At 40.1% G+C, this 25,402-nt stretch overlaps 1 protein-coding gene and 1 long non-coding RNA gene across 3 annotated transcripts in view; one reads left to right on the forward strand and one right to left on the reverse strand.

The window, feature by feature from the left end:
- Window positions 1-25,402, reverse strand: part of LOC149661597 (uncharacterized) — a 355,782-nt gene that overhangs the window by 191,790 nt on the left and 138,590 nt on the right. The window lies entirely within an intron of this gene.
- LOC149661608 (uncharacterized) lies at window positions 19,084-20,520 on the forward strand. Its single transcript, XM_089843791.1, has one exon. The coding sequence runs from the start codon at window positions 19,084-19,086 to the stop codon at window positions 20,518-20,520; it is 1,437 nt and encodes a 478-aa protein (XP_089699917.1).

A 25,402-nucleotide genomic window follows, 5' to 3' on the forward strand; every position in this document is an offset into this window, starting at 1 on the left:
TGCTATTCCTATGGAGGGGTTGTTTGTTTACGTTTTGCTTAATTACTTGGCCCCTGTTTGTCTTAGCCCTAAGTTTATAGTATGGTTGGATGGGGGACAAATTGGACTATAACATACTCAAAGAACATCCCCGTATCTCTACTAGAACCAGAGTTACGAGCCTCCAAAGTTGGGTCTAATGCTATTCCTATGGAGGGGTTGTTTGTTTACGTTTTGCTTAATTACTTGGCCCCTGTTTGTCGTAGCCCTAAGTTTACAGTATGGTTCGATGGGGGACAAATTGGACTATAACATAATCAAAGGACATCCCCGTATATATACAAGGACCAGAGTTACGAGCCTCCAAAGTTGGGTCTAATGCTATTCCTATGGAAAAGTTGTTTGTTTACGTTTTGCTTAATTACTTGGCCCCTGTTTGTCGTAGCCCTAAGTTTATAGTATGGTTGGATGGGGGACAAATTGGACTATAACATACTCAAAGGACATCCCCGTATCTCTTCTAGAACCAGAGTTACGAACCTCCAAAGTTGGGTCTAATGCTATTCCTATGGAGGGGTTTGTTTGTTCACGTTTTCCTTTATTTCTTGTCCCTATTTTTTCGCTTACAAATGATAACATATCTGTAGTGTAGCGGTTATCACATCCGCATCTGTCCCGGAAGGCCACAGGTTCGAATCCGGGAAGTTTTTTTTTTATTTGCTTGGGATATGTAGATAACTTTATAATTATCCGACCATTTGTGTCAAGGTCTCATTATTTACATCCCCGTATCTCTGGTAGAACTTAGTTACGAGCCTGCAAGGTATAGTCCAATGCATTTCCTAAGGAGGGGTTTGTTTGTTTACGTTTTGCTTAAGTACTCGGCACCTGTTTGTCGTAGCCCAAAGTTCTTAGTATGCTTAGATGGGGGACAAATTGGACTATAACATACTCAAAGTACATCCCCGTATCTCTACTAGAACCAGAGTTACGAGTCTCCAAAGTTGGGTCTAATGCTATTCCTATGGAGGGGCTGTTTGTTTACGTTTTGCTTAATTACTTGGCCCCTGTTTGTCGTAGCCCTAAGTTTACAGTATGGTTGGATGGGAGACAAATTGGACTATAACATACTCAAAGTACATCCCCGTATCTCTACTAGAACCAGAGTTACGAGCCTCCAAAGTTGGGTCTAATGCTATTCCTATGGAGGGGTTGTTTGTTTACGTTTTGCTTAATTACTTGGCCCCTGTTTGTCGTAGCCCTAAGTTTATAGTATGGTTGGATGGGGGACAAATTGGACTATAACATACTCAAAGGACATCCCCGTATCTCTACTAGAATCAGAGTTACGAACCTCCAAAGTTGTGTCTAATTCTATTCCTATGGAGGGGTTTGTTTGTTCACGTTTTCCTTTATTTCTTGCCGCTGTTTTTAAACTATACATACCTTGACACAAATTTTCGGACAATTATAAAGGTCTTTCCATATCCCAAGCAAAAAAAAAAAATTCGCGGTTTCGAACCTATGGCCTTTCGGAAGTGATGCGGATGTGATAACCACTACACTACAGAAGGGTTCTTATTTATGATTGAAAATACAGGGCCAAGTAATTAAGCAAAACGTAAACAAACAACCTCTCCATAGGAATGGCATTAGACCCAAATTTGGAGGCTCGTAACTCTGGTTCTAGTAGAGATACGGGGATGTCCTTTGAGTATGTTATATTCCAATTTGTCCCCTATCCAACCATACTTTAAACTTAGGGCTACGACAAACAGGGGCCAAGTAATTAAGCAAAACGTAAACAAACAACCCCTCCATAGGAATAGCATTAGACCCAACTTTGGATGTCTAATGCATTTCCTATGGAGGGGTTTGATTCTTTACGTTTTGCTTAAGTACTCGGCCCCTGTTTATCGTAGCCCAAAGTTTTTAGTATGGTTAGATGGGGGACAAATTAAACTATAACATACTCAAAGGATATCCCCGTATCTCTAGTAGAAACAGAGTTACGAGCCTGCAAAGTATAGTCTAATGCATTTCCTATGGAGGTGTTGTTTGTTTACGTTTTGCTTAATTACTAGGCCCCTGTTTGTCGTAGCCCTAAGTTTATAGTATGGTTGGATGGGGGACAAATTGGACTATAACATACTCAAAGGACATCCCCGTATCTCTTCTAGAACCAGAGTTACGAGCCTCCAAAGTTAGGTCTAATGCTATTCCTATGGAGGGGTTTGTTTGTTCACGTTTTCCTTTATTTCTAGACCCTGTTTTTTCGCTCAGAAATGATAACATATCTGTAGTGTAGTGTTTATCACATCCGCCTCAATCCCGGAAGGCAACAGGTTCGAATAAGGGAAGTTGTTTTTTTATTTTTATTTGCTTGGGATATGTAGAGACCTTTATAATTATCCGAACATTTGTGTCAAGGTCACATTATTTACATCCCCGCATCTCTGGTAGAACCAGAGTTACGAGCCTCCAAAATTTAGTCTAATGCATTTCCGATGGAGGGGTTTGTTTGTTCAAGTTTTGCTCAATTACTTGGCCCTGTATTTTCAATCATAATTAAGAACCTTTCTGTAGTGGAGTGGTTATCACATCCGCATCACTCCCGGAAGGCCACAGGTTCCAAACCGCGAAGTTTTTTTTTTTTTTTTTGCTTGGGATATGGAAAGACCTTTATAATTGTCCGAACATTTGTGTCAAGGTCACATTATTTACATCCCCGTATCTCTGGTAAAACCAGAGTTACGAGCCTCCAAAATTTAGTCCAATGCATTTCCTATGGAGGGGTTTGATTCTTTACGTTTTGCTTAAGTACTCGGCCCCTGTTTGTCGTAGCCCAAAGTTTTTAGTACGGTTAGATGGGGGACAAATTAAACTAAAACATACTCAAGGACATCCCCGTATCTCTAGTAGAAACAGAGTTACGAGCCTGCAAAGTTTATTTTCAAAAATCAAAAGTAACCTTTTAACAATAAGTGAGACAAAAAAATAAGTTGACGATATTAAGGTAGCCTCAAGTTTAAAGTATCCTTGTATGGGGAGCAAAGAGTACTATAACATATCCAAAGGAGATCCCCGTATCTCTAATAGAACGAGAGTTATGAGCCTACAAAGTTCAGTGTTAAAATCATAAGTAACATAATAACAATAAGCGAGACGATGCCATACGTTGACGAACATTTTTCTTAATATCTCGGCCCCTATTTGTCTTAGCCCTATGTTCTTAGTATGGTTGGATGGAGGACAAATTGCACTAAAACATACTCAAAGGACATCTCCCTAAGTCTAGTAGAACCTGAGTTAAAAGCCTCTAAATTTGGGTGTGACGCTATTTCTATGGCATGTTTTTGAACTTTTCGCTTAATTTCTCGGTCCCGGCTTGACGCAACCCCAAACCTTTTTTATAGTAGGATGGGGGACAAATCGGACTATAACATACTCAAAGGGCATCCCCCTATGTCTAGTAGAACCAAAGTTACGAGCCTCTAAATTTGGGTGTGACGCTATTTCTATGGCATGTTTTTGAACATTTCCCTTAATTTCTTGGCCCCTGTTTGTCGTAGCCCTAAGTTTATAGTATGGTTGGATGGGGGACAAATTGGACTATAACATACTCAAAGAACATCCCCGTATCACTACTAGAACCAGAGTTACAAGCCTCCAAAGTTGGGTCTAATGCTATTCCTATGGAGGGGTTGTTTGTTTACGTTTTGCTTAATTACTTGGCCCCTGTTTGTCTTAGCCCTAAGTTTATAGTATGGTTGGATGGGGGACAAATTGGACTATAACATACTCAAAGAACATCCCCGTATCTCTACTAGAACCAGAGTTACGAGCCTCCAAAGTTGGGTCTAATGCTATTCCTATGGAGGGGTTGTTTGTTTACGTTTTGCTTAATTACTTGGCCCCTGTTTGTCGTAGCCCTAAGTTTACAGTATGGTTCGATGGGGGACAAATTGGACTATAACATAATCAAAGGACATCCCCGTATATATACAAGGACCAGAGTTACGAGCCTCCAAAGTTGGGTCTAATGCTATTCCTATGGAAAAGTTGTTTGTTTACGTTTTGCTTAATTACTTGGCCCCTGTTTGTCGTAGCCCTAAGTTTATAGTATGGTTGGATGGGGGACAAATTGGACTATAACATACTCAAAGGACATCCCCGTATCTCTTCTAGAACCAGAGTTACGAACCTCCAAAGTTGGGTCTAATGCTATTCCTATGGAGGGGTTTGTTTGTTCACGTTTTCCTTTATTTCTTGTCCCTATTTTTTCGCTTACAAATGATAACATATCTGTAGTGTAGCGGTTATCACATCCGCATCTGTCCCGGAAGGCCACAGGTTCGAATCCGGGAAGTTTTTTTTTTATTTGCTTGGGATATGTAGATAACTTTATAATTATCCGACCATTTGTGTCAAGGTCTCATTATTTACATCCCCGTATCTCTGGTAGAACTTAGTTACGAGCCTGCAAGGTATAGTCCAATGCATTTCCTAAGGAGGGGTTTGTTTGTTTACGTTTTGCTTAAGTACTCGGCCCCTGTTTGTCGTAGCCCAAAGTTTTTAGTATGGCTAGATGGGGGACAAATTAAACTATAACATACTCAAAGGACATCCCCGTATCTCTAGTAGAAACAGAGTTACGAGCCTGCAAAGTTTATTTTCAAAAATCAAAAGTAACCTTTTAACAATAAGTGAGACAAAAAAATAAGTTGACGACGATATTTAGGTAGCCTCAAGTTTAAAGTATCCTTGTATGGGGAGCAAAGAGTACTATAACATATCCAAAGGAGATCCCCGTATCTCTAATAGAACGAGAGTTATGAGCCTACAAAATTCAGTGTTAAAATCATAAGTAACATAATAACAATAAGCGAGACGATGCCATACGTTGACGATCATGTTTCTTAATATCTCGGCCCCTATTTGTCTTAGCCCTATGTTCTTAGTATGGTTGGATGGGGGACAAATTGCACTAAAACATACTCAAAGGACATCTCCCTAAGTCTAGTAGAACCTGAGTTAAAAGCCTCTAAATTTGGGTGTGACGCTATTTCTATGGCATGTTTTTGAACTTTTCGCTTAATTTCTCGGCCCCGGCTTGACGCAACCCCAAACCTTTTGTATAGTAGGATGGGGGACAAATCGGACTATAACATACTCAAAGGGCATCCCCCTATGTCTAGTAGAACCAAAGTTACGAGCCTCTAAAGTTGGGTGTGACGCTATTTCTATGGCATGTTTTTGAACATTTCCCTTAATTTCTTGGCTCCTGTTTGTCGTAGCCCTAAGTTTATAGTATGGTTGGATGGGGGACAAATTGGACTATAACATACTCAAAGAACATCCCCGTATCTCTACTAGAACCAGAGTTACGAGCCTCCAAAGTTGGGTCTAATGCTATTCCTATGGAAAAGTTGTTTGTTTACGTTTTGCTTAATTACTTGGCCCCTGTTTGTCTTAGCCCTAAGTTTACAGTATGGTTGGATGGGGGACAAATTGGACTATAACATACTCAAAGGACATCCCCGTATCTCTACTAGAACCAGAGTTACGAGCCTCCAAAGTTGGGTCTAATGCTATTCCTATGGAGGGGTTGTTTGTTTACGTTTTGCTTAATTACTTGGCCCCTGTTTGTCTTAGCCCTAAGTTTACAGTATGGTTGGATGGGGGTCAAATTGGACTATAACATACTCAAAGGACATCCCCGTATCTCTAGTAGAAACATAGTTACGAGCCTGCAAAATATAGTCTAATGCATTTCCTATGGAGGGGTTTGTTTCTTTACGTTTTGCTTAAGTACTCGGCACCTGTTTGTCGTAGCCCAAAGTTCTTAGTATGGCTAGATGGGGGACAAATTAAACTATAACATACTCAAAGGACATCCCCGTATCTCTAGTAGAAACAGAGTTACGAGCCTGCAAAGTATAATCTAATGCATTTCCTATGGAGGGGTTAGTTTGTTCACGTTTTGCTCAATTACTTGGACTGTTTTTTCGGTCAGTGATAATAACATATCTGTAGTGTATTGGTTATCACATCCCCATCACTCCCGGAAGGCCACAGGTTCGAGACCGCGAAGATTTTTTTTTTTTTTTTTGCTTGGGATATGTAAAGACATTTATAATTATCCGTACATTTGTGTCAAGGTCACATTATTTACATCCCCGTATCTCTGGTAGAACCAGAGTTACGAGCCTCCAAAATTTAGTCCAATGCATTACCTATGGAGGGGTTTGTTTCTTTACGTTTTGCTTAAGTACTCGGCCCCTGTTTTTCGTAGCCCAAGTTTTTAAGTATGATTAGATGGGGAACAAATTGGACTATAACATAATCAAAGGACATCCCCGTATATATACTAGGACCAGAGTAACGAGCCTCCAAATTTGGGTCTAATGCCATTCCTACAGAGAGGTTGTTGTTTACGTTTTGCTTAATTACTTGGCCCCTGTTTGTCGTAGCCCTAAGTTTACAGTATGGTTGGATGGGGGACAAATTGGGCTATAACATACTCAAAGGACATCCCCGTATCTCTTCTAGAACCAGAGTTACGAACCTCCAAAGTTGGGTCTAATGCTATTCCTATGGAGGGGTTTGTTTGTTCACGTTTTCCTTTATTTCTTGGCCCTATTTTTTCGCTTACAAATGATAACATATCTGTAGTGTAGCGGTTATCACGTCCGCCTCTGTCCCGGAAGGCCACAGGTTCGAATCCGGGAAGTTTTTTTTTATTTGCTTGGGATATGTAGATACCTTTATAATTATCCGACCATTTGTGTCAAGGTCTCATTATTTACATCCCCGTATCTCTGGTAGAACTTAGTTACGAGCCTGCAAGGTATAGTCCAATGCATTTCCTATGGAGGGGTTTGTTTGTTTACGTTTTGCTTAAGTACTCGGCCCCTGTTTGTCGTAGCCCAAAGTTTTTAGTATGGCTAGATGGGGGACAAATTAAACTATAACATACTCAAAGGACATCCCCGTATCTCTAGTAGAAACAGAGTTACGAGCCTGCAAAGTTTATTTTCAAAAATCAAAAGTAACCTTTTAACAATAAGTGAGACAAAAAAATAAGTTGACGACGATATTAAGGTAGCCAGTATCCTTGTATGGGGAGCAAAGAGTACTATAACATATCCAAAGGAAATCCCCGTATCTCTAATAGAACGAGAGTTATGAGCCTACAAAGTTCAGTGTTAAAATCATAAGTAACATAATAACAATAAGCGAGACGATGCCATACGTTGACGAACATTTTTCTTAATATCTCGGCCCCTATTTGTCTTAGCCCTATGTTCTTAGTATGGTTGGATGGGGGACAAATTGCACTAAAACATACTCAAAGGACATCTCCCTAAGTCTAGTAGAACCTGAGTTAAAAGCCTCTAAATTTGGGTGTGACGCTATTTCTATGGCATGTTTTTGAACTTTTCGCTTAATTTCTCGGCCCCGGCTTGACGCAACCCCAAACCTTTTGTATAGTAGGATGGGGGACAAATCGGACTATAACATACTCAAAGGGCATCCCCCTATGTCTAGTAGAACCAAAGTTACGAGCCTCTAAAGTTGGGTGTGACGCTATTTCTATGGCATGTTTTTGAACATTTCCCTTAATTTCTTGGCCCCTGTTTGTCGTAGCCCTAAGTTTATAGTATGGTTGGATGGGGGACAAATTGGACTATAACATACTCAAAGAACATCCCCGTATCTCTACTAGAACCAGAGTTACGAGCCTCCAAAGTTGGGTCTAGTGCTATTCCTATGGAGGGGTTGTTTGTTTACGTTTTGCTTAATTACTTGGCCCCTGTTTGTCTTAGCCCTAAGTTTACAGTATGGTTGGATGGGGGACAAATTGGACTATAACGTACTCAAAGGACATCCCCGTATCTCTTCTAGAACCAGAGTTACGAACCTACAAAGTTGGGTCTAATGCTATTCCTATGGAGGGGTTTGTTTGTTCACGTTTTCCGTTATTTCTAGGCCCTGTTTTTTCGCTCACAAATGATAACATATCTGAAATGTAGTGGTTATCACATCCGCCTCAATCCCGGAAGGCCACAGGTTCGAATACGGGAAGTTTTTTTTTTATTTTTATTTGCTTGAGATATGTAGAGACCTTTATAATTATCCGAACATTTGTGTCAAGGTCACATTATTTACATCCCCGTATCTCTGGTAGAACCAGAGTTACGAGCCCAATGCATTTCCTATGGAGGGGTTTGTTTGTTTACGTTTTTGCTTAAGTACTCGGCCCCTGTTTGTCGTAGACCAAAGTTTTTAGTATGGTTAAATGGGGGACAAATTGGACTATAACATACTCAAAGGACATCCCCGTATCTCTTCTAGAACCAGAGTTACGAACCTCCAAAGTTGGGTCTAATGCTATTCCTATGGAGGGGTTTGTTTGTTCACGTTTTCCTTTATTTCTAGACCCTGTTTTTTCGCTCACAAATGATAACATATCTGTAGTGTAGTGGTTATCACATCCGCCTCAATCCCGGAAGGCCACAGGTTCGAATACGGGAAGTTTTTTTTTATTTTTATTTGCTTGAGATATGTAGAGACCTTTATAATTATCCGAACATTTGTGTCAAGGTCACATTATTTACATCCCCGTATCTCTGGTAGAACCAGAGTTACGAGCCCAATGCATTTCCTATGGAGGGGTTTGTTTGTTTACGTTTTGTTTAAGTACTCGGCCCCTGTTTGTCGTAGACCAAAGTTTTTAGTATGGTTAAATGGGGGACAAATTGGACTATAACATACTCAAAGGACATCCCCGTATCTCTTCTAGAACCAGAGTTACGAACCTCCAAAGTTGGGTCTAATGCTATTCCTATGGAGGGGTTTGTTTGTTCACGTTTTCCTTTATTTCTAGACCCTGTTTTTTCGCTCACAAATGATAACATATCTGTAGTGTAGTGGTTATCACATCCGCCTCAATCCCGGAAGGCCACAGGTTCGAATACGGGAAGTTTTTTTTTTATTTTTATTTGCTTGAGATATGTAGAGACCTTTATAATTATCCGAACATTTGTGTCAAGGTCACATTATTTACATCCCCGTATCTCTGGTAGAACTAGAGTTACGAGCCTGCAAGGTATAGTCCAATGCATTTCCTAAGGAGGGGTTTGTTTGTTTACGTTTTGCTTAAGTACTCGGCCCCTGTTTGTCGTAGCCCAAAGTTTTTAGTATGGCTAGATGGGGGACAAATTAAACTATAACATACTCAAAGGACATCCCCGTATCTCTAGTAGAAACAGAGTTACAAGCCTGCAAAATTTATTTTCAAAAATCAAAAGTAACCTTTTAACAATAAGTGAGACAAAAAAATAAGTTGACGACGATATTAAGGTAGCCTCAAGTTTAAAGTATCCTTGTATGGGGAGCAAAGAGTACTATAACATATCCAAAGGAGATCCCCGTATCTCTAATAGAACGAGAGTTATGAGCCTACAAAGTTCAGTGTTAAAATCATAAGTAACATAATAACAATAAGCGAGACAATGCCATACGTTGACGAATATTTTTCTTAATATCTCGGCCCCTATTTGTCTTAGCCCTATGTTCTTAGTATGGTTGGATGGGGGACAAATTTCACTAAAACATACTCAAAGGACATCTCCCTAAGTCTAGTAGAACCTGAGTTAAAAGCCTCTAAATTTGGGTGTGACGCTATTTCTATGGCATGTTTTTGAACTTTTCGCTTAATTTCTCGGCCCCGGCTTGACGCAACCCCAAACCTTTTGTATAGTAGGATGGGGGACAAATAGGACTATAACATACTCAAAGGGCATCCCCCTATGTCTAGTAGAACCAAAGTTACGAGCCTCTAAATTTGGGTGTGACGCTATTTCTATGGCATGTTTTTGAACATTTCCCTTAATTTCTTGGCCCCTGTTTGTCGTAGCCCTAAGTTTATAGTATGGTTGGATGGGGGACAAATTGGACTATAACATACTCAAAGAACATCCCCGTATCTCTACTAGAACCAGAGTTACGAACCTACAAAGTTGGGTCTAATGCTATTCCTATGGAGGGGTTTGTTTGTTCACGTTTTCCGTTATTTCTAGGCCCTGTTTTTTCGCTCACAAATGATAACATATCTGAAGTGTAGTGGTTATCACATCCGCCTCAATCCCGGAAGGCCACAGGTTCGAATACGGGAAGTTTTTTTTTTTATTTTTATTTGCTTGAGATATGTAGAGACCTTTATAATTATCCGAACATATGTGTCAAGGTCACATTATTTACATCCCCGTATCTCTGGTAGAACCAGAGTTACGAGCCTGCAAGTTATAGTCCAATGCATTTCCTATGGAGGGGTTTGTTTGTTTACGTATTGCTTAAGTACTCGGCCCCTGTTTGTCGTAGCCCAAAGTTTTTAGTATGGTTAAATGGGGGACAAATTGGACTATAACATACTCAAAGGACATCCCCGTATCTCTTCTAGAACCAGAGTTACGAGCCTCCAAAGTTGGGTCTAATGCTATTCCTATGGAGGGGTTTGTTTGTTCACGTTTTCCTTTATTTCAAGACCCTGTTTTTTCGCTCACAAATGATAACATATCTGTAGTGTAGTGGTTATCACATCCGCCTCAATCCCGGAAGGCCACAGGTTCGAATACGGGAAGTTTTTTTTTTATTTTTATTTGCTTGAGATATGTAGAGACCTTTATAATTATCCGAACATTTGTGTCAAGGTCACATTATTTACATCCCCGTATCTCTGGTAGAACCAGAGTAACGAGCCCAATGCATTTCCTATGGAGGGGTTTGTTTGTTTACGTTTTGCTTAAGTACTCGGCCCCTGTTTGTCGTAGACCAAAGTTTTTAGTATGGTTAAATGGGGGACAAATTGGACTATAACATACTCAAAGGACATCCCCGTATCTCTTCTAGAACCAGAGTTACGAACCTCCAAAATTGGGTCTAATGCTATTCCTATGGAGGGGTTTGTTTGTTCACGTTTTCCTTTATTTCTAGACCCTGTTTTTTCGCTCACAAATGATGACATATCTGTAGTGTAGTGGTTATCACATCCGCCTCAATCCCGGAAGGCCACAGGTTCGAATACGGGAAGTTTTTTTTTTATTTTTATTTGCTTGAGATATGTAGAGACCTTTATAATTATCCGAACATTTGTGTCAAGGTCACATTATTTACATCCCCGTATCTCTGGTAGAACCAGAGTAACGAGCCCAATGCATTTCCTATGGAGGGGTTTGTTTGTTTACGTTTTGCTTAAGTACTCGGCGCCTGTTTGTCGTAGACCAAAGTTTTTAGTATGGTTAAATGGGGGACAAATTGGACTATAACATACTCAAAGCACATCCCCGTATCTCTTCTAGAACCAGAGTTACGAACCTCCAAAGTTGAGTCTAATGCTATTCCTATGGAGGGGTTTGTTTGTTCACGTTTTCCTTTATTTCTAGGCCCTGTTTTTCGCTCACAAGTGATAACATATCTGTAGTGTAGTGGTTATCACATCCGCCTCAATCCCGGAAGGCCACAGGTTCGAATACGGGAAGTTTTTTTTATTTTTATTTGCTTGGGATATGTAGAGACCTTTATAATTATCCGAACATTTGTGTCAAGGTCACATTATTTACATCCCCGTATCTCTGGTAGAACCAGAGTTACGAGCCTGCAAGTTATAGTCCAATGCATTTCCTATGGAGGGGTTTGTTTGTTTACGTTTTGCTTAAGTACTCGGCCCCTGTTTGTCGTAGCCCAAAGTTTTTAGTATGGTTAAATGGGGGACAAATTGGACTATAACATACTCAAAGGACATCCCCGTATCTCTTCTAGAACCAGAGTTACGAACCTCCAAAGTTGGGTCTAATGCTAATCCTATGGAGGGGTTTGTTTGTTCACGTTTTCCTTTATTTCATGGCCCTATTTTTTCGCTTACAAATGATAACATATCTGTAGTGAAGCGGTTATCACATCCGCCTCTATCCCGGAAGGCCACAGGTTCGAATCCGGGAAGTTTTTTTTTATTTTTATTTGCTTGGGATATGTAGATACCTTTATAATTATCCGACCATTTGTGTCAAGGTCTCATTATTTACATCTCCGTATCTCTGGTAGAACTTAGTTACGAGCCTGCAAGGTATAGTCCAATGCATTTCCTATGGAGGGGTTTGTTTGTTTACGTTTTGCTTAAGTACTCGGCCCCTGTTTGTCGTAGCCCAAAGTTTTTAGTATGGCTAGATGGGGGACAAATTAAACTATAACATACTCAAAGGACATCCCCGTATCTCTTCTAGAACTAGAGTTACGAACCTCCAAAGTTGGGTCTAATGCTATTCCTATGGAGGGGTTTGTTTGTTCACGTTTTCCTTTATTTCTAGACCCTGTTTTTTCGCTCACAAATGATAACATATCTGTAGTGTAGTGGTTATCACATCCGCCTCAATCCCGGAAGGCCACAGGTTCGAATACGGGAAGTTTTTTCTTTTATTTTTATTTGCTTGGGATATGTAGAGACCTTTATAATTATCCGAACATTTGTGTCAAGGTCACATTATTTACATCCCCGTATCTCTGGTAGAACCAGAGTTACGAGCCCAATGCATTTCCTATTGAGGGGTTTGTTTGTTTACGTTTTGCTTAAGTACTCGGCCCCTGTTTGTCGTAGACCAAAGTTTTTAGTATGGTTGGATGGGGGACAAATTGGACTATAACATACTCAAAGGACATCCCCGTATCTCTTCTAGAACTAGAGTTACGAACCTCCAAAGTTGGGTCTAATGCTATTCCTATGGAGGGGTTTGTTTGTTCACGTTTTCCTTCATTTCTAGACCCTGTTTTTTCGCTCACAAATGATAACATATCTGTAGTGTAGTGGTTATCACATCCGCCTCAATCCCGGAAGGCCACAGGTTCGAATACGGGAAGTTTTTTCTTTTATTTTTATTTGCTTGGGATATGTAGAGACCTTTATAATTATCCGAACATTTGTGTCAAGGTCACATTATTTACATCCCCGTATCTCTGGTAGAACCAGAGTTACGAGCCCAATGCATTTCCTATGGAGGGGTTTGTTTGTTTACGTTTTGCTTAAGTACTCGGCCCCTGTTTGTCGTAGACCAAAGTTTTTAGTATGGCTAGATGGGGGACAAATTAAACTATAACATACTCAAAGGACATCCCCGTATCTCTTCTAGAACCAGAGTTACGAACCTCCAAAGTTGAGTCTAATGCTATTCCTATGGAGGGGTTTGTTTGTTCACGTTTTCCTTTATTTCTAGACCCTGTTTTTTCGCTCACAAATGATAACATATCTGTAGTGTAGTGGTTATCACATCCGCCTCAATCCCGGAAGGCCACAGGTTCGAATACGGGAAGTTTTTTTTTTTTATTTTTATTTGCTTGAGATATGTAGAGACCTTTATAATTATCCGAACATTTGTGTCAAGGTCACATTATTTACATCCCCGTATCTCTGGTAGAACTTAGTTACGAGCCTGCAAGGTATAGTCCAATGCATTTCCTATGGAGGGGTTTGTTTGTTTACGTTTTGCTTAAGTACTCGGCCCCTGTTTGTCGTAGCCCAAAGTTTTTAGTATGGCTAGATGGGGGACAAATTAAACTATAACATACTCAAAGAACATCCCCGTATCTCTAGTAGAAACAGAGTTACGAGCCTGCAAAGTTTATTTTCAAAAATCAAAAGTAACCTTTTAACAAAAAGTGAGACAAAAAAATAAGTTGACGACGGTATTAAGGTAGCCTCAAGTTTAAAGTATCCTTGTATGGGGAGCAAAGAGTACTATAACATATCCAAAGGAGATCCCCGTATCTCTAATAGAACGAGAGTTATGAGCCTACAAAGTTCAGTGTTAAAATCATAAGTAACATAATAACAATAAGCGAGACGATGCCATACGTTGACGAACATTTTTCTTAATATCTCGGCCCCTATTTGTCTTAGCCCTATGTTCTTAGTATGGTTGGATGGGGGACAAATTGCACTAAAACATACTCAAAGGACATCTCCCTAAGTCTAGTAGAACCTGAGTTAAAAGCCTCTAAATTTGGGTGTGACGCTATTTCTATGGCATGTTTTTGAACTTTTCGCTTAATTTCTCGGCCCCGGCTTGACGCAACTCCAAACCTTTTGTATAGTAGGATGGGGGACAAATCGGACTATAACATACTCAAAGGGCATCCCCCTATGTCTAGTAGAACCAAAGTTACGAGCCTCTAAAGTTGGGCGTGACGCTATTTCTATGGCATGTTTTTGAACATTTCCCTTAATTTCTTGGCCCCTGTTTGTCGTAGCCCTAAGTTTATAGAATGGTTGGATGGGGGACAAATTGGAATATAACATACTCAAAGGACATCCCCGTATCTCTACTAGAACCAGAGTTACAAGCCTCCAAAGTTGGGTCTTATGCTATTCCTATGGAGGGGTTGTTTGTTTACGTTTTGCTTAATTACTTGGCCCCTGTTTGTCGTAGCCCTATGTTTAAAGTATGGTTGGATGGGGGACAAATTGGACTATAACATACTCAAAGGACATCCCCGTATCTCTACTAGAACCAGAGTTACGAGCCTCCAAATTTGGGTCTAATGCCATTCCTATGGAGAGGCTGTTTGTTTACGTTTTGCTTAATTACTTGGCCCCTGTTTGTCGTAGCCCTAAGTTTACAGTATGGTTCGATGGGGGACAAATTGGACTATAACATAATCAAAGGACATCCCCGTTTATATACAAGGACCAGAGTTACGAGCCTCTAAAATTGGGTGTGACGCTATTTCTATGGCATGTTTTTGAACATTTCCCTTAATTTCTTGGCCCCTGTTTGTCGTAGCCCTAAGTTTATAGTATGGTTGGATGGGGGACAAATTGGACTATAACATACTCAAAGAACATCCCCGTATCACTACTAGAACCAGAGTTACAAGCCTCCAAAGTTGGGTCTAATGCTATTCCTATGGAGGGGTTGTTTTTTTACGTTTTGCTTAATTACTTGGCCCCTGTTTGTCGTAGCCCTAAGTTAACAGTATGGTTCGATGGGGGACAAATTGGACTATAACATAATCAAAGGACATCCCCGTTTATATACAAGGACCAGAGTTACGAGCCTCCAAAGTTGGGTCTAATGCTATTCCTATGGAAAAGTTGTTTGTTTACGTTTTGCTTAATTACTTGGCCCCTGTTTGTCGTAGCCCTAAGTTTATAGTATGGTTGGATGGGGGACAAATTGGACTATAACATACTCAAAGGATATCCCCGTATCCCTTCTAGAACCAGAGTTACGAACCTCCAAAGTTGGGTCTAATGCTATTCCTATGGAGGGGTTTGTTTGTTCACGTTTTCCTTTATTTCTAGACGCTGTTTTTTCGCTTACAAATGATAACATATCTGTAGTGAAGCGGTTATCACATCCGCCTCTATCCCGGAAGGCCACAGGTTCGAATCCGGGAGGTTTTTTTTTATTTTTATTTGCTTGGGATATGTAGATACCTTTATAATTATCCGACCATTTGTGTCAAGGTCTCATTATTTACATCCCCGTATCTCTGGTAGAACTTAGTTACGAGCCTGCAAGGTATAGTCCAATGCATTTCCTATGGAGGGGTTTGTTTGTTTACGTTTTGCTTAAGTACTCGGCCCCTGTTTGTCGTAGCCCAAAGTTTTTAGTATGGCTAGATGGGGGACAAATTAAACTATAACATACTCAAAGGACATCCCCGTATCTCTTCTAGAACCAGAGTTACGAACCTCCAAAGTTGGGTCTAATGCTATTCCTATGGAGGGGTTTGTTTGTTCACGTTTTCCTTTATTTCTTGGCCCTATTTTTTCGCTTACAAATGATAACATATCTGTAGTGAAGCGGTTATCACATCCGCCTCTATCCCGGAAGGCCACAGGTTCGAATCCGGGAAGTTTTTTTTTATTTTTATTTGCTTGGGATATGTAGATACCTTTATAATTATCCGACCATTTGTGTCAAGGTCTCATTATTTACATCCCCGTATCTCTGGTAGAACTTAGTTACGAGCCTGCAAGGTATAGTCCAATGCATTTCCTATGGAGGGGTTTGTTTGTTTACGTTTTGCTTAAGTACTCGGCCCCTGTTTGTCGTAGCCCAAAGTTTTTAGTATGGCTAGATGGGGGACAAATTAAACTATAACATACTCAAAGGACATCCCCGTATCTCTTCTAGAACCAGAGTTACGAACCTCCAAAGTTGGGTCTAATGCTATTCCTATGGAGGGGTTTGTTTGTTCACGTTTTCCTTTATTTCTTGGCCCTATTTTTTCGCTTACAAATGATAACATATCTGTAGTGAAGCGGTTATCACATCCGCCTCTATCCCGGAAGGCCACAGGATCGAATCCGGAAAGTTTTTTTTTATTTTTATTTGCTTGGGATATGTAGATACCTTTATAATTATCCGACCATTTGTGTCAAGGTCTCATTATTTACATCCCCGTATCTCTGGTAGAACTTGGTTACGAGCCTGCAAGGTATAGTCCAATGCATTTCCTATGGAGGGGTTTGTTTGTTTACGTTTTGCTTAAGTACTCGGCCCCTGTTTGTCGTAGCCCAAAGTTTTTAGTATGGCTAGATGGGGGACAAATTAAACTATAACATACTCAAAGGACATCCCCGTATATATACAAGGACCAGAGTTACGAGCCTCCAAAGTTGGGTCTAATGCTATTCCTATGGAAAAGTTGTTTGTTTACGTTTTGCTTAATTACTTGGCCCCTGTTTGTCGTAGCCCTAAGTTTATAGTATGGTTGGATGGGGGACAAATTGGACTATAACATACTCAAAGGACATCCCCGTATCTCTTCTAGAACCAGAGTTACGAACCTCCAAAGTTGGGTCTAATGCTATTCCTATGGAGGGGTTTGTTTGTTCACGTTTTCCTTTATTTCTAAACCCTGTTTTTTCGCTCACAAATGATAACATATCTGTAGTGTAGTGGTTATCACATCCGCCTCAATACCGGAAGGCCACAGGTTCGAATACGGGAAGTTTTTTTTTTATTTTTATTTGCTTGGGATATGTAGAGACCTTTATAATTATCCGAACATTTGTGTCAAGGTCACATTATTTACATCCCCGTATCTCTGGTAGAACCAGAGTTACGAGCCTGCAAGTTATAGTCCAATGCATTTCCTATGGAGGGGTTTGTTTGTTTACGTTTTGCTTAAGTACTCGGCCCCTGTTTGTCGTAGCCCAAAGTTTTTAGTATGGTTAAATGGGGGACAAATTGGACTATAACATACTCAAAGGACATCCCCGTATCTCTTCTAGAACCAGAGTTACGAACCTCCAAAGTTGGGTCTAATGCTATTCCTATGGAGGGGTTTGTTTGTTCACGTTTTCCTTTATTTCTTGGCCCTATTTTTTCGCTTACAAATGATAACATATCTGTAGTGAAGCGGTTATCACATCCGCCTCTATCCCGGAAGGCCACAGGATCGAATCCGGGAAGTTTTTTTTATTTTTATTTGCTTGGGATATGTAGATACCTTTATAATTATCCGACCATTTGTGTCAAGGTCTCATTATTTACATCCCCGTATCTCTGGTAGAACTTAGTTACGAGCCTGCAAGGTATAGTCCAATGCATTTCCTATGGAGGGGTTTGTTTGTTTACGTTTTGCTTAAGTACTCGGCCCCTGTTTGTCGTAGCCCAAAGTTTTTAGTATGACTAGATGGGGGACAAATTAAACTATAACATACTCAAAGGACATCCCCGTATATATACAAGGACCAGAGTTACGAGCCTCCAAAGTTGGGTCTAATGCTATTCCTATGGAAAAGTTGTTTGTTTACGTTTTGCTTAATTACTTGGCCCCTGTTTGTCGTAGCCCTAAGTTTATAGTATGGTTGGATGGGGGACAAATTGGACTATAACATACTCAAAGGACATCCCCGTATCTCTTCTAGAACCAGAGTTACGAACCTCCAAAGTTGGGTCTAATGCTATTCCTATGGAGGGGTTTGTTTGTTCACGTTTTCCTTTATTTCTAAACCCTGTTTTTTCGCTCACAAATGATAACATATCTGTAGTGTAGTGGTTATCACATCCGCCTCAATCCCGGAAGGCCACAGGTTCGAATACGGGAAGTTTTTTTTTATTTTTATTTGCTTGGGATATGTAGAGACCTTTATAATTATCCGAACATTTGTGTCAAGGTCACATTATTTACATCCCCGTATCTCTGGTAGAACCAGAGTTACGAGCCCAATGCATTTCCTATGGAGGGGTTTGTTTGTTTACGTTTTGCTTAAGTACTCGGCCCCTGTTTGTCGTAGACCAAAGTTTTTAGTATGGTTAAATGGGGGACAAATTGGACTATAACATACTCAAAGGACATCCCCGTATCTCTTCTAGAACCAGAGTTACGAACCTCCAAAGTTGGGTCTAATGCTATTCCTATGGAGGGGTTTGTTTGTTCACGTTTTCCTTTATTTCATGGCCCTATTTTTTCGCTTACAAATGATAACATATCTGTAGTGAAGCGGTTATCACATCCAGGGTTGGCACGTTTTTGCCATGGGTGGAAAAAACCGCGGTTTTTACCAGGTAAAAACCGCACGGCAAAAACCTTTTTGCCACGGTTTTTTCCACTTTATGTGGAAAAAACTGAAAAAAATCCGCGTGGCAAAAATCATTTTTACTAATAAATAAAAAAATCCAGTTCCTATTTTTCCCTCAACACGAAGAGACTGCTTTTTTCAACTCGGTTCTATTGAATACCGCACTTGCTGTGATACTCTTGTAGGAGAGTCAAAAAGCCGCCCAAAAAAGGGTAGCGAGGGCTCACAAGGTAAAGTCCCTTTACGATAACATCTTTTTTCAATCCCTATTCAAAAGCTCTTGCTAGTTAGTCCCTCGCTCGTCAGGTGTGGGGTTTTAGGAAGCATGGAAAATCTCCAAAACTAGTAAGAAGTCATCATGGAAAATATCCAGGAAAACTATAGAAGCTGTATTTTTACGTTACACATTCGTAGAGAGTTTGAAAGTTTAAACGTTGAAAAATATCCGCGTAGCGTTGAATATTTAGTTCGATCTTCTACTTCAAATAATTAGCTTATTTAATAAATTAATTAGTATGAATCGAGGTGGAAGAAACTTAGACCCTGTTTGGAACGACTTTGAGAGAGTGACAATAAATGGGAAGGTTTCTGCCAAATGCCAGATATGTGGTAACGTACAAAGTAACAAAGCTCAACGGATGAGGAATCACGTCGATAAACTTTGCGCAAAAAGAATGGATACAGTTTATGTTGATGAAGAAATGGATATTGAAAGTGGAAATCCTGATTTGTTTAGAGGTGAGAATGACAACAGATCATCAATCGCGTCAGCTTGTGCAGACAGTGCGGTAGTTTTGCCTAGCCAGGCTGACCAAAGTCAGAGTGGCAAGAAAAGGCAATGCGTGTCTAGTGACGGATCCCTTAAGAGATACGTCACATCTACTAGTTCGCAAATGAAAGAGAAATTGGACGAAGTTGTGGCCGAATTTTTCTATTCTTCCAACATCCCCTTTTCTGTGGTTGAAAATGATCCTTTTATAAAAATGATCAAAGCACTACGACCAGGTTATCAACCTCCAAACCGAAAAATGATTTCTGGACGACTTTTGGATGTTGTACACCAAAAAATGCAAGACGAAATGAATCACTCCATAAATGGCAAGGAGGGTACTATGATGGTGGATGGCTGGAGTAATATTCACAACGATCCGATTACTGTCGCTTGTATACAAGTAGAGGGAAAACCATATTTTGTGGATTCAGTGGATGCACTTGCAAATAAAAAAGATGCCCAGTACCTAACTGAGTTTTCGAGAAAAGCTATCGAAAAAGTAAAAGATAAATACAATTGCCAAATTAGGAGTTTGGTAAGCGATAATGAAGCTTCGATGGTAAAAATGCGTAAAAACTTGGAATTGGAAGACAATGTCATTACGTATGGATGCGCCTCCCATTGGTTAAACTTGCTAGGCCAGGATTTAACCACGCAAGTGGTGATGAAACACATTGTTGAAATTCACAAGTACTTCAGAAATAACCACGCACCTAACGGTTGGCTAAGGGAGTGTGCTAATCATCTCAAACCCGAGCTTCCTTGCGATACACGTTGGAATAGCCAAGTAGATACCTTAGAGTGCTTCCTGAAAAATCATCCCCACTACCTAAGTATCGCAAACGAACACTTCGATATTATGGACAAATCAGTTGTACGGAAAATTGGAGACTTTAATTTACAAAGGCAAGCTAAAGATCTTTTAGGTCAATTGAAACCAGTTGCTGTTGCGTTAGATACCCTTCAGGGATATGAAGCGACCATTTCCGATGCATGCCACATTTTCCTCAAACTGTTGAAGGATGAAAATTTATCATCTAAAATAGATAAGGTAGAAAAAAGATTTCAAGATGCTATTAAACCTCAACACCTTGCAGCTTATTTATTGAACCCAAAATACAATGGGGAACTTCTCGATGCGAGCCAAAAAGAAACTGCAAGAAACTGGATTCATTTTTAAAACGAAGATTTTCTTCAATATGTGATCGCTTTCGAAGGAAAAGGTGAACCGTTTCCAGCTTCTTATTTTAATCCAGCAGTAATGCAAAACATGAACTCTAATGCGTGGTGGAACGCTGTATCCAACAGCAGTGCTGTTACGAAAGACTTTTCACAACTAATTACGCATCTCATTTCATGCCCTGCTAGCTCTGCATCAATTGAAAGAATGTTTTCTAGCCTATCTTTTATTTATGGTAAACTTCGAAACAGGCTTAAACTAGAAGCTGCTTCAAAGTTATTGCTTTGCTACCAAATGTTGAACTCTAAGCAACCGGGATCATTCGAATATTAGCAACATGTTGTAATTTTAAGTTTGAATGTTTAAATCACAATAAATGTTATTAAACTAAATCAGACTGAGACATATTAGCTGTTGGACGACCTATAATAACACGAATGACAAATACATAGCCGAAGTTAGTATTTCTAATAAACACTAATTAATGGAACCTCGGGGAAATGTTTTTGCCATTTTTGCCACTTTTTTCCGGTTTTTTCCGTTTTTGCCGGTTTTTTCCACTTTTTGCCACGTGTCCCGGCAAAAACTAGTTTTTGCCGGATTTTTGCCAACCCTGATCACATCCGCCTCTATCCCGGAAGGCCACAGGTTCGAATCCGGGAAGTTTTTTTTATTTTTATTTGCTTGGGATATGTAGATACCTTTATAATTGTCCGACCATTTGTGTCAAGGTCTCATTATTTACATCCCCGTATCTCTGGTAGAACTTAGTTACGAGCCTGCAAGGTATAGTCCAATGCATTTCCTATGGAGGGGTTTGTTTGTTTACGTTTTGCTTAAGTACTCGGCCCCTGTTTGTCGTAGCCCAAAGTTTTTAGTATGGCTAGATGGGGACAAATTAAACTATAACATACTCAAAGGACATCCCCGTATCTCTTCTAGAACCAGAGTTACGAACCTCCAAAGTTGGGTCTAATGCTATTCCTATGGAGGGGTTTGTTTGTTCATGTTTTCCTTTATTTCTAGACCCTTTTTTTTCGCTTACAAATGATAACATATCTGTAGTGTAGTGGTTATCACATCCGCCTCAATCCCGGAAGGCCACAGGTTCGAATACGGGAAGTTTTTTTTTTTATTTTTATTTGCTTGAGATATGTAGAGACCTTTATAATTATCCGAACATTTGTGTCAAGGTCACATTATTTACATCCCCGTATCTCTGGTAGAACCAGAGTTACGAGCCTGCAAGTTATAGTCCAATGCATTTCCTAAGGAGGGGTTTGTTTGTTTACGTTTTGCTTAAGTACTCGGCCCCTGTTTGTCGTAGCCCAAAGTTTTTAGTATGGTTAAATGGGGGACAAATTGGACTATAACATACTCAAAGGACATCCCCGTATCTCTTCTAGAACGAGAGTTACGAACCTCCAAAGTTGGGTCTAATGCTATTCCTATGGAGGGGTTTGTTTGTTCACGTTTTCCTTTATTTCATGGCCTTATTTTTTCGCTTACAAATGATAACATATCTGTAGTGAAGCGGTTATCACATCCGCCTCTATCCCGGAAGGCCACAGGTTCGAATCCGGGAAGTTTTTTTTTATTTTTATTTGCTTGGGATATGTAGATACCTTTATAATTATCCGACCATTTGTGTCAAGGTCTCATTATTTACATCCCCGTATCTCTGGTAGAACTTAGTTACGAGCCTGCAAGGTATAGTCCAATGCATTTCCTATGGAGGGGTTTGTTTGTTTACGTTTTGCTTAAGTACTCGGCCCCTGTTTGTCGTAGCCCAAAGTTTTTAGTATGGCTAGATGGGGGACAAATTAAACTATAACATACTCAAAGGACATCCCCGTATATATACAAGGACCAGAGTTACGAGCCTCCAAAGTTGGGTCTAATGCTATTCCTATGGAAAAGTTGTTTGTTTACGTTTTGCTTAATTACTTGGCCCCTGTTTGTCGTAGCCCTAAGTTTATAGTATGGCTGGATGGGGGACAAATTGGACTATAACATACTCAAAGGACATCCCCGTATCTCTTCTAGAACCAGAGTTACGAACCTCCAAAGTTGGGTCTAATGCTATTCCTATGGAGGGGTTTGTTTGTTCACGTTTTCCTTTATTTCTAAACCCTGTTTTTTCGCTCACAAATGATAACATATCTGTAGTGTAGTGGTTATCACATCCGCCTCAATCCCGGAAGGCCACAGGTTCGAATACGGGAAGTTTTTTTTTTATTTTTATTTGCTTGGGATATGTAGATACCTTTATAATTATCCGACCATTTGTGTCAAGGTCACATTATTTACATCCCCGTATCTCTGGTAGAACCAGAGTTACGAGCCCAATGCATTTCCTATGGAGGGGTTTGTTTGTTTACGTTTTGCTTAAGTACTCGGCCCCTGTTTGTCGTAGACCAAAGGTTTTAGTATGGTTAAATGGGGGACAAATTGGACTATAACATACTCAAAGGACATCCCCGTATCTCTTCTAGAACCAGAGTTACGAACCTCCAAAGTTGGGTCTAATGCTATTCCTATGGAGGGGTTTGTTTGTTCACGTTTTCCTTTATTTCATGGCCCTATTTTTTCGCTTACAAATGATAACATATCTGTAGTGAAGCGGTTACCACATCCGCCTCTATCCCGGAAGGCCACAGGTTCGAATCCGGGAAGTTTTTTTTATTTTTATTTGCTTGGGATATGTAGATACCTTTATAATTATCCGACCATTTGTGTCAAGGTCTCATTATTTACATCCCCGTATCTCTGGTAGAACTTAGTTACGAGCCTGCAAGGTATAGTCCAATGCATTTCCTATGGAGGGGTTTGTTTGTTTACGTTTTGCTTAAGTACTCGGCCCCTGTTTGTCGTAGCCCAAAGTTTTTAGTATGGCTAGATGGGGGACAAATTAAACTATAACATACTCAAAGGACATCCCCGTATCTCTTCTAGAACCAGAGTTACGAACCTCCAAAGTTGGGTCTAATGCTATTCCTATGGAGGGGTTTGTTTGTTCATGTTTTCCTTTATTTCTAGACCCTGTTTTTTCGCTCACAAATGATAACATATCTGTAGTGTAGTGGTTATCACATCCGCCTCAATCCCGGAAGGCCACAGGTTCGAATACGGGAAGTTTTTTTTTATTTCTATTTGCTTGAGATATGTAGAGACCTTTATAATTATCCGAACATTTGTGTCAAGGTCATATTATTTACATCCCCGTATCTCTGGTAGAACCAGAGTTACGAGCCTGCAAGTTATAGTCCAATGCATTTCCTAAGGAGGGGTTTGTTTGTTTACGTTTTCCTTTATTTCTAGACCCTGTTTTTTCGCTCACAAATGATAACATATCTGTAGTGTAGTGGTTATCACATCCGCCTCAATCCCGGAAGGCCACAGGTTCGAATACGGGAAGTTTTTTTTTTATTTTTATTTGCTTGAGATATGTAGAGACCTTTATAATTATCCGAACATTTGTGTCAAGGTCACATTATTTACATCCCCGTATCTCTGGTAGAACCAGAGTTACGAGCCTGCAAGTTATAGTCCAATGCATTTCCTATGGAGGGGTTTGTTTGTTTACGTTTTGCTTAAGTACTCGGCCCCTGTTTGTCGTAGCCCAAAGTTTTTAGTATGGTTAAATGGGGGACAAATTGGACTATAACCTACTCAAAGGACATCCCCGTATCTCTTCTAGAACCAGAGCTACGAACCTCCAAAGTTGGGTATAATGCTATTCCTATGGAGGGGTTTGTTTGTTCACGTTTTCCTTTATTTCTTGGCCCTATTTTTTCGCTTACAAATGATAACATATCTGTAGTGAAGCGGTTATCACATCCGCCTCTGTCCCGGAAGGCCACAAGTTCGAATCCGGGAAGTTTTTTTTTATTTTTATTTGCTTGGGATATGTAGATACCTTTATAATTATCCGACCATTTGTGTCAAGGTCTCATTATTTACATCCCCGTATCTCTGGTAGAACTTAGTTACGAGCCTGCAAGGTATAGTCCAATGTATTTCCTATGGAGGGGTTTGTTTGTTTACGTTTTGCTTAAGTACTCGGCCCCTGTTTGTCGTAGCCCAAAGTTTTTAGTATGGCTAGATGGGGGACAAATTAAACTATAACATACTCAAAGGACATCCCCGTATATATACAAGGACCAGAGTTACGAGCCTCCAAAGTTGGGTTTAATGCTATTCCTATGGAAAAGTTGTTTGTTTACGTTTTGCTTAATTACTTGGCCCCTGTTTGTCGTAGCCCTAAGTTTATAGTATGGTTGGATGGGGGACAAATTGGACTATAACATACTCAAAGGACATCCCCGTATCTCTTCTAGAACCAGAGTTACGAACCTCCAAAGTTGGGTCTCATGCTATTCCTATGGAGGGGTTTGTTTGTTCACGTTTTCCTTTATTTCATGGCCCTATTTTTTCGCTTACAAATGATAACATATCTGTAGTGAAGCGGTTATAACATCCGCCTCTATCCCGGAAGGCCACAGGTTCGAATCCGGGAAGTTTTTTTTTATTTTTATTTGCTTGGGATATGTAGATACCTTTATAATTATCCGACCATTTGTGTCAAGGTCTCATTATTTACATCCCCGTATCTCTGGTAGAACTTAGTTACGAGCCTGCAAGGTATAGTCCAATGCATTTCCTATGGAGGGGTTTGTTTGTTTACGTTTTGCTTAAGTACTCGGCCCCTGTTTGTCGTAGCCCAAAGTTTTTAGTATGGCTAGATGGGGGACAAATTAAACTATAACATACTCAAAGGACATCCCCGTATCTCTTCTAGAACCAGAGTTACGAACCTCCAAAGTTGGGTCTAATGCTATTCCTATGGAGGGGTTTGTTTGTTCATGTTTTCCTTTATTTC

Source organism: Phalangium opilio, unplaced genomic scaffold, assembly GCF_054372755.1.
Source record: "Phalangium opilio isolate 3A_F unplaced genomic scaffold, DU_Popi_V2 ptg000070l_1, whole genome shotgun sequence".
Classification (NCBI taxonomy): domain Eukaryota; kingdom Metazoa; phylum Arthropoda; class Arachnida; order Opiliones; family Phalangiidae; genus Phalangium; species Phalangium opilio.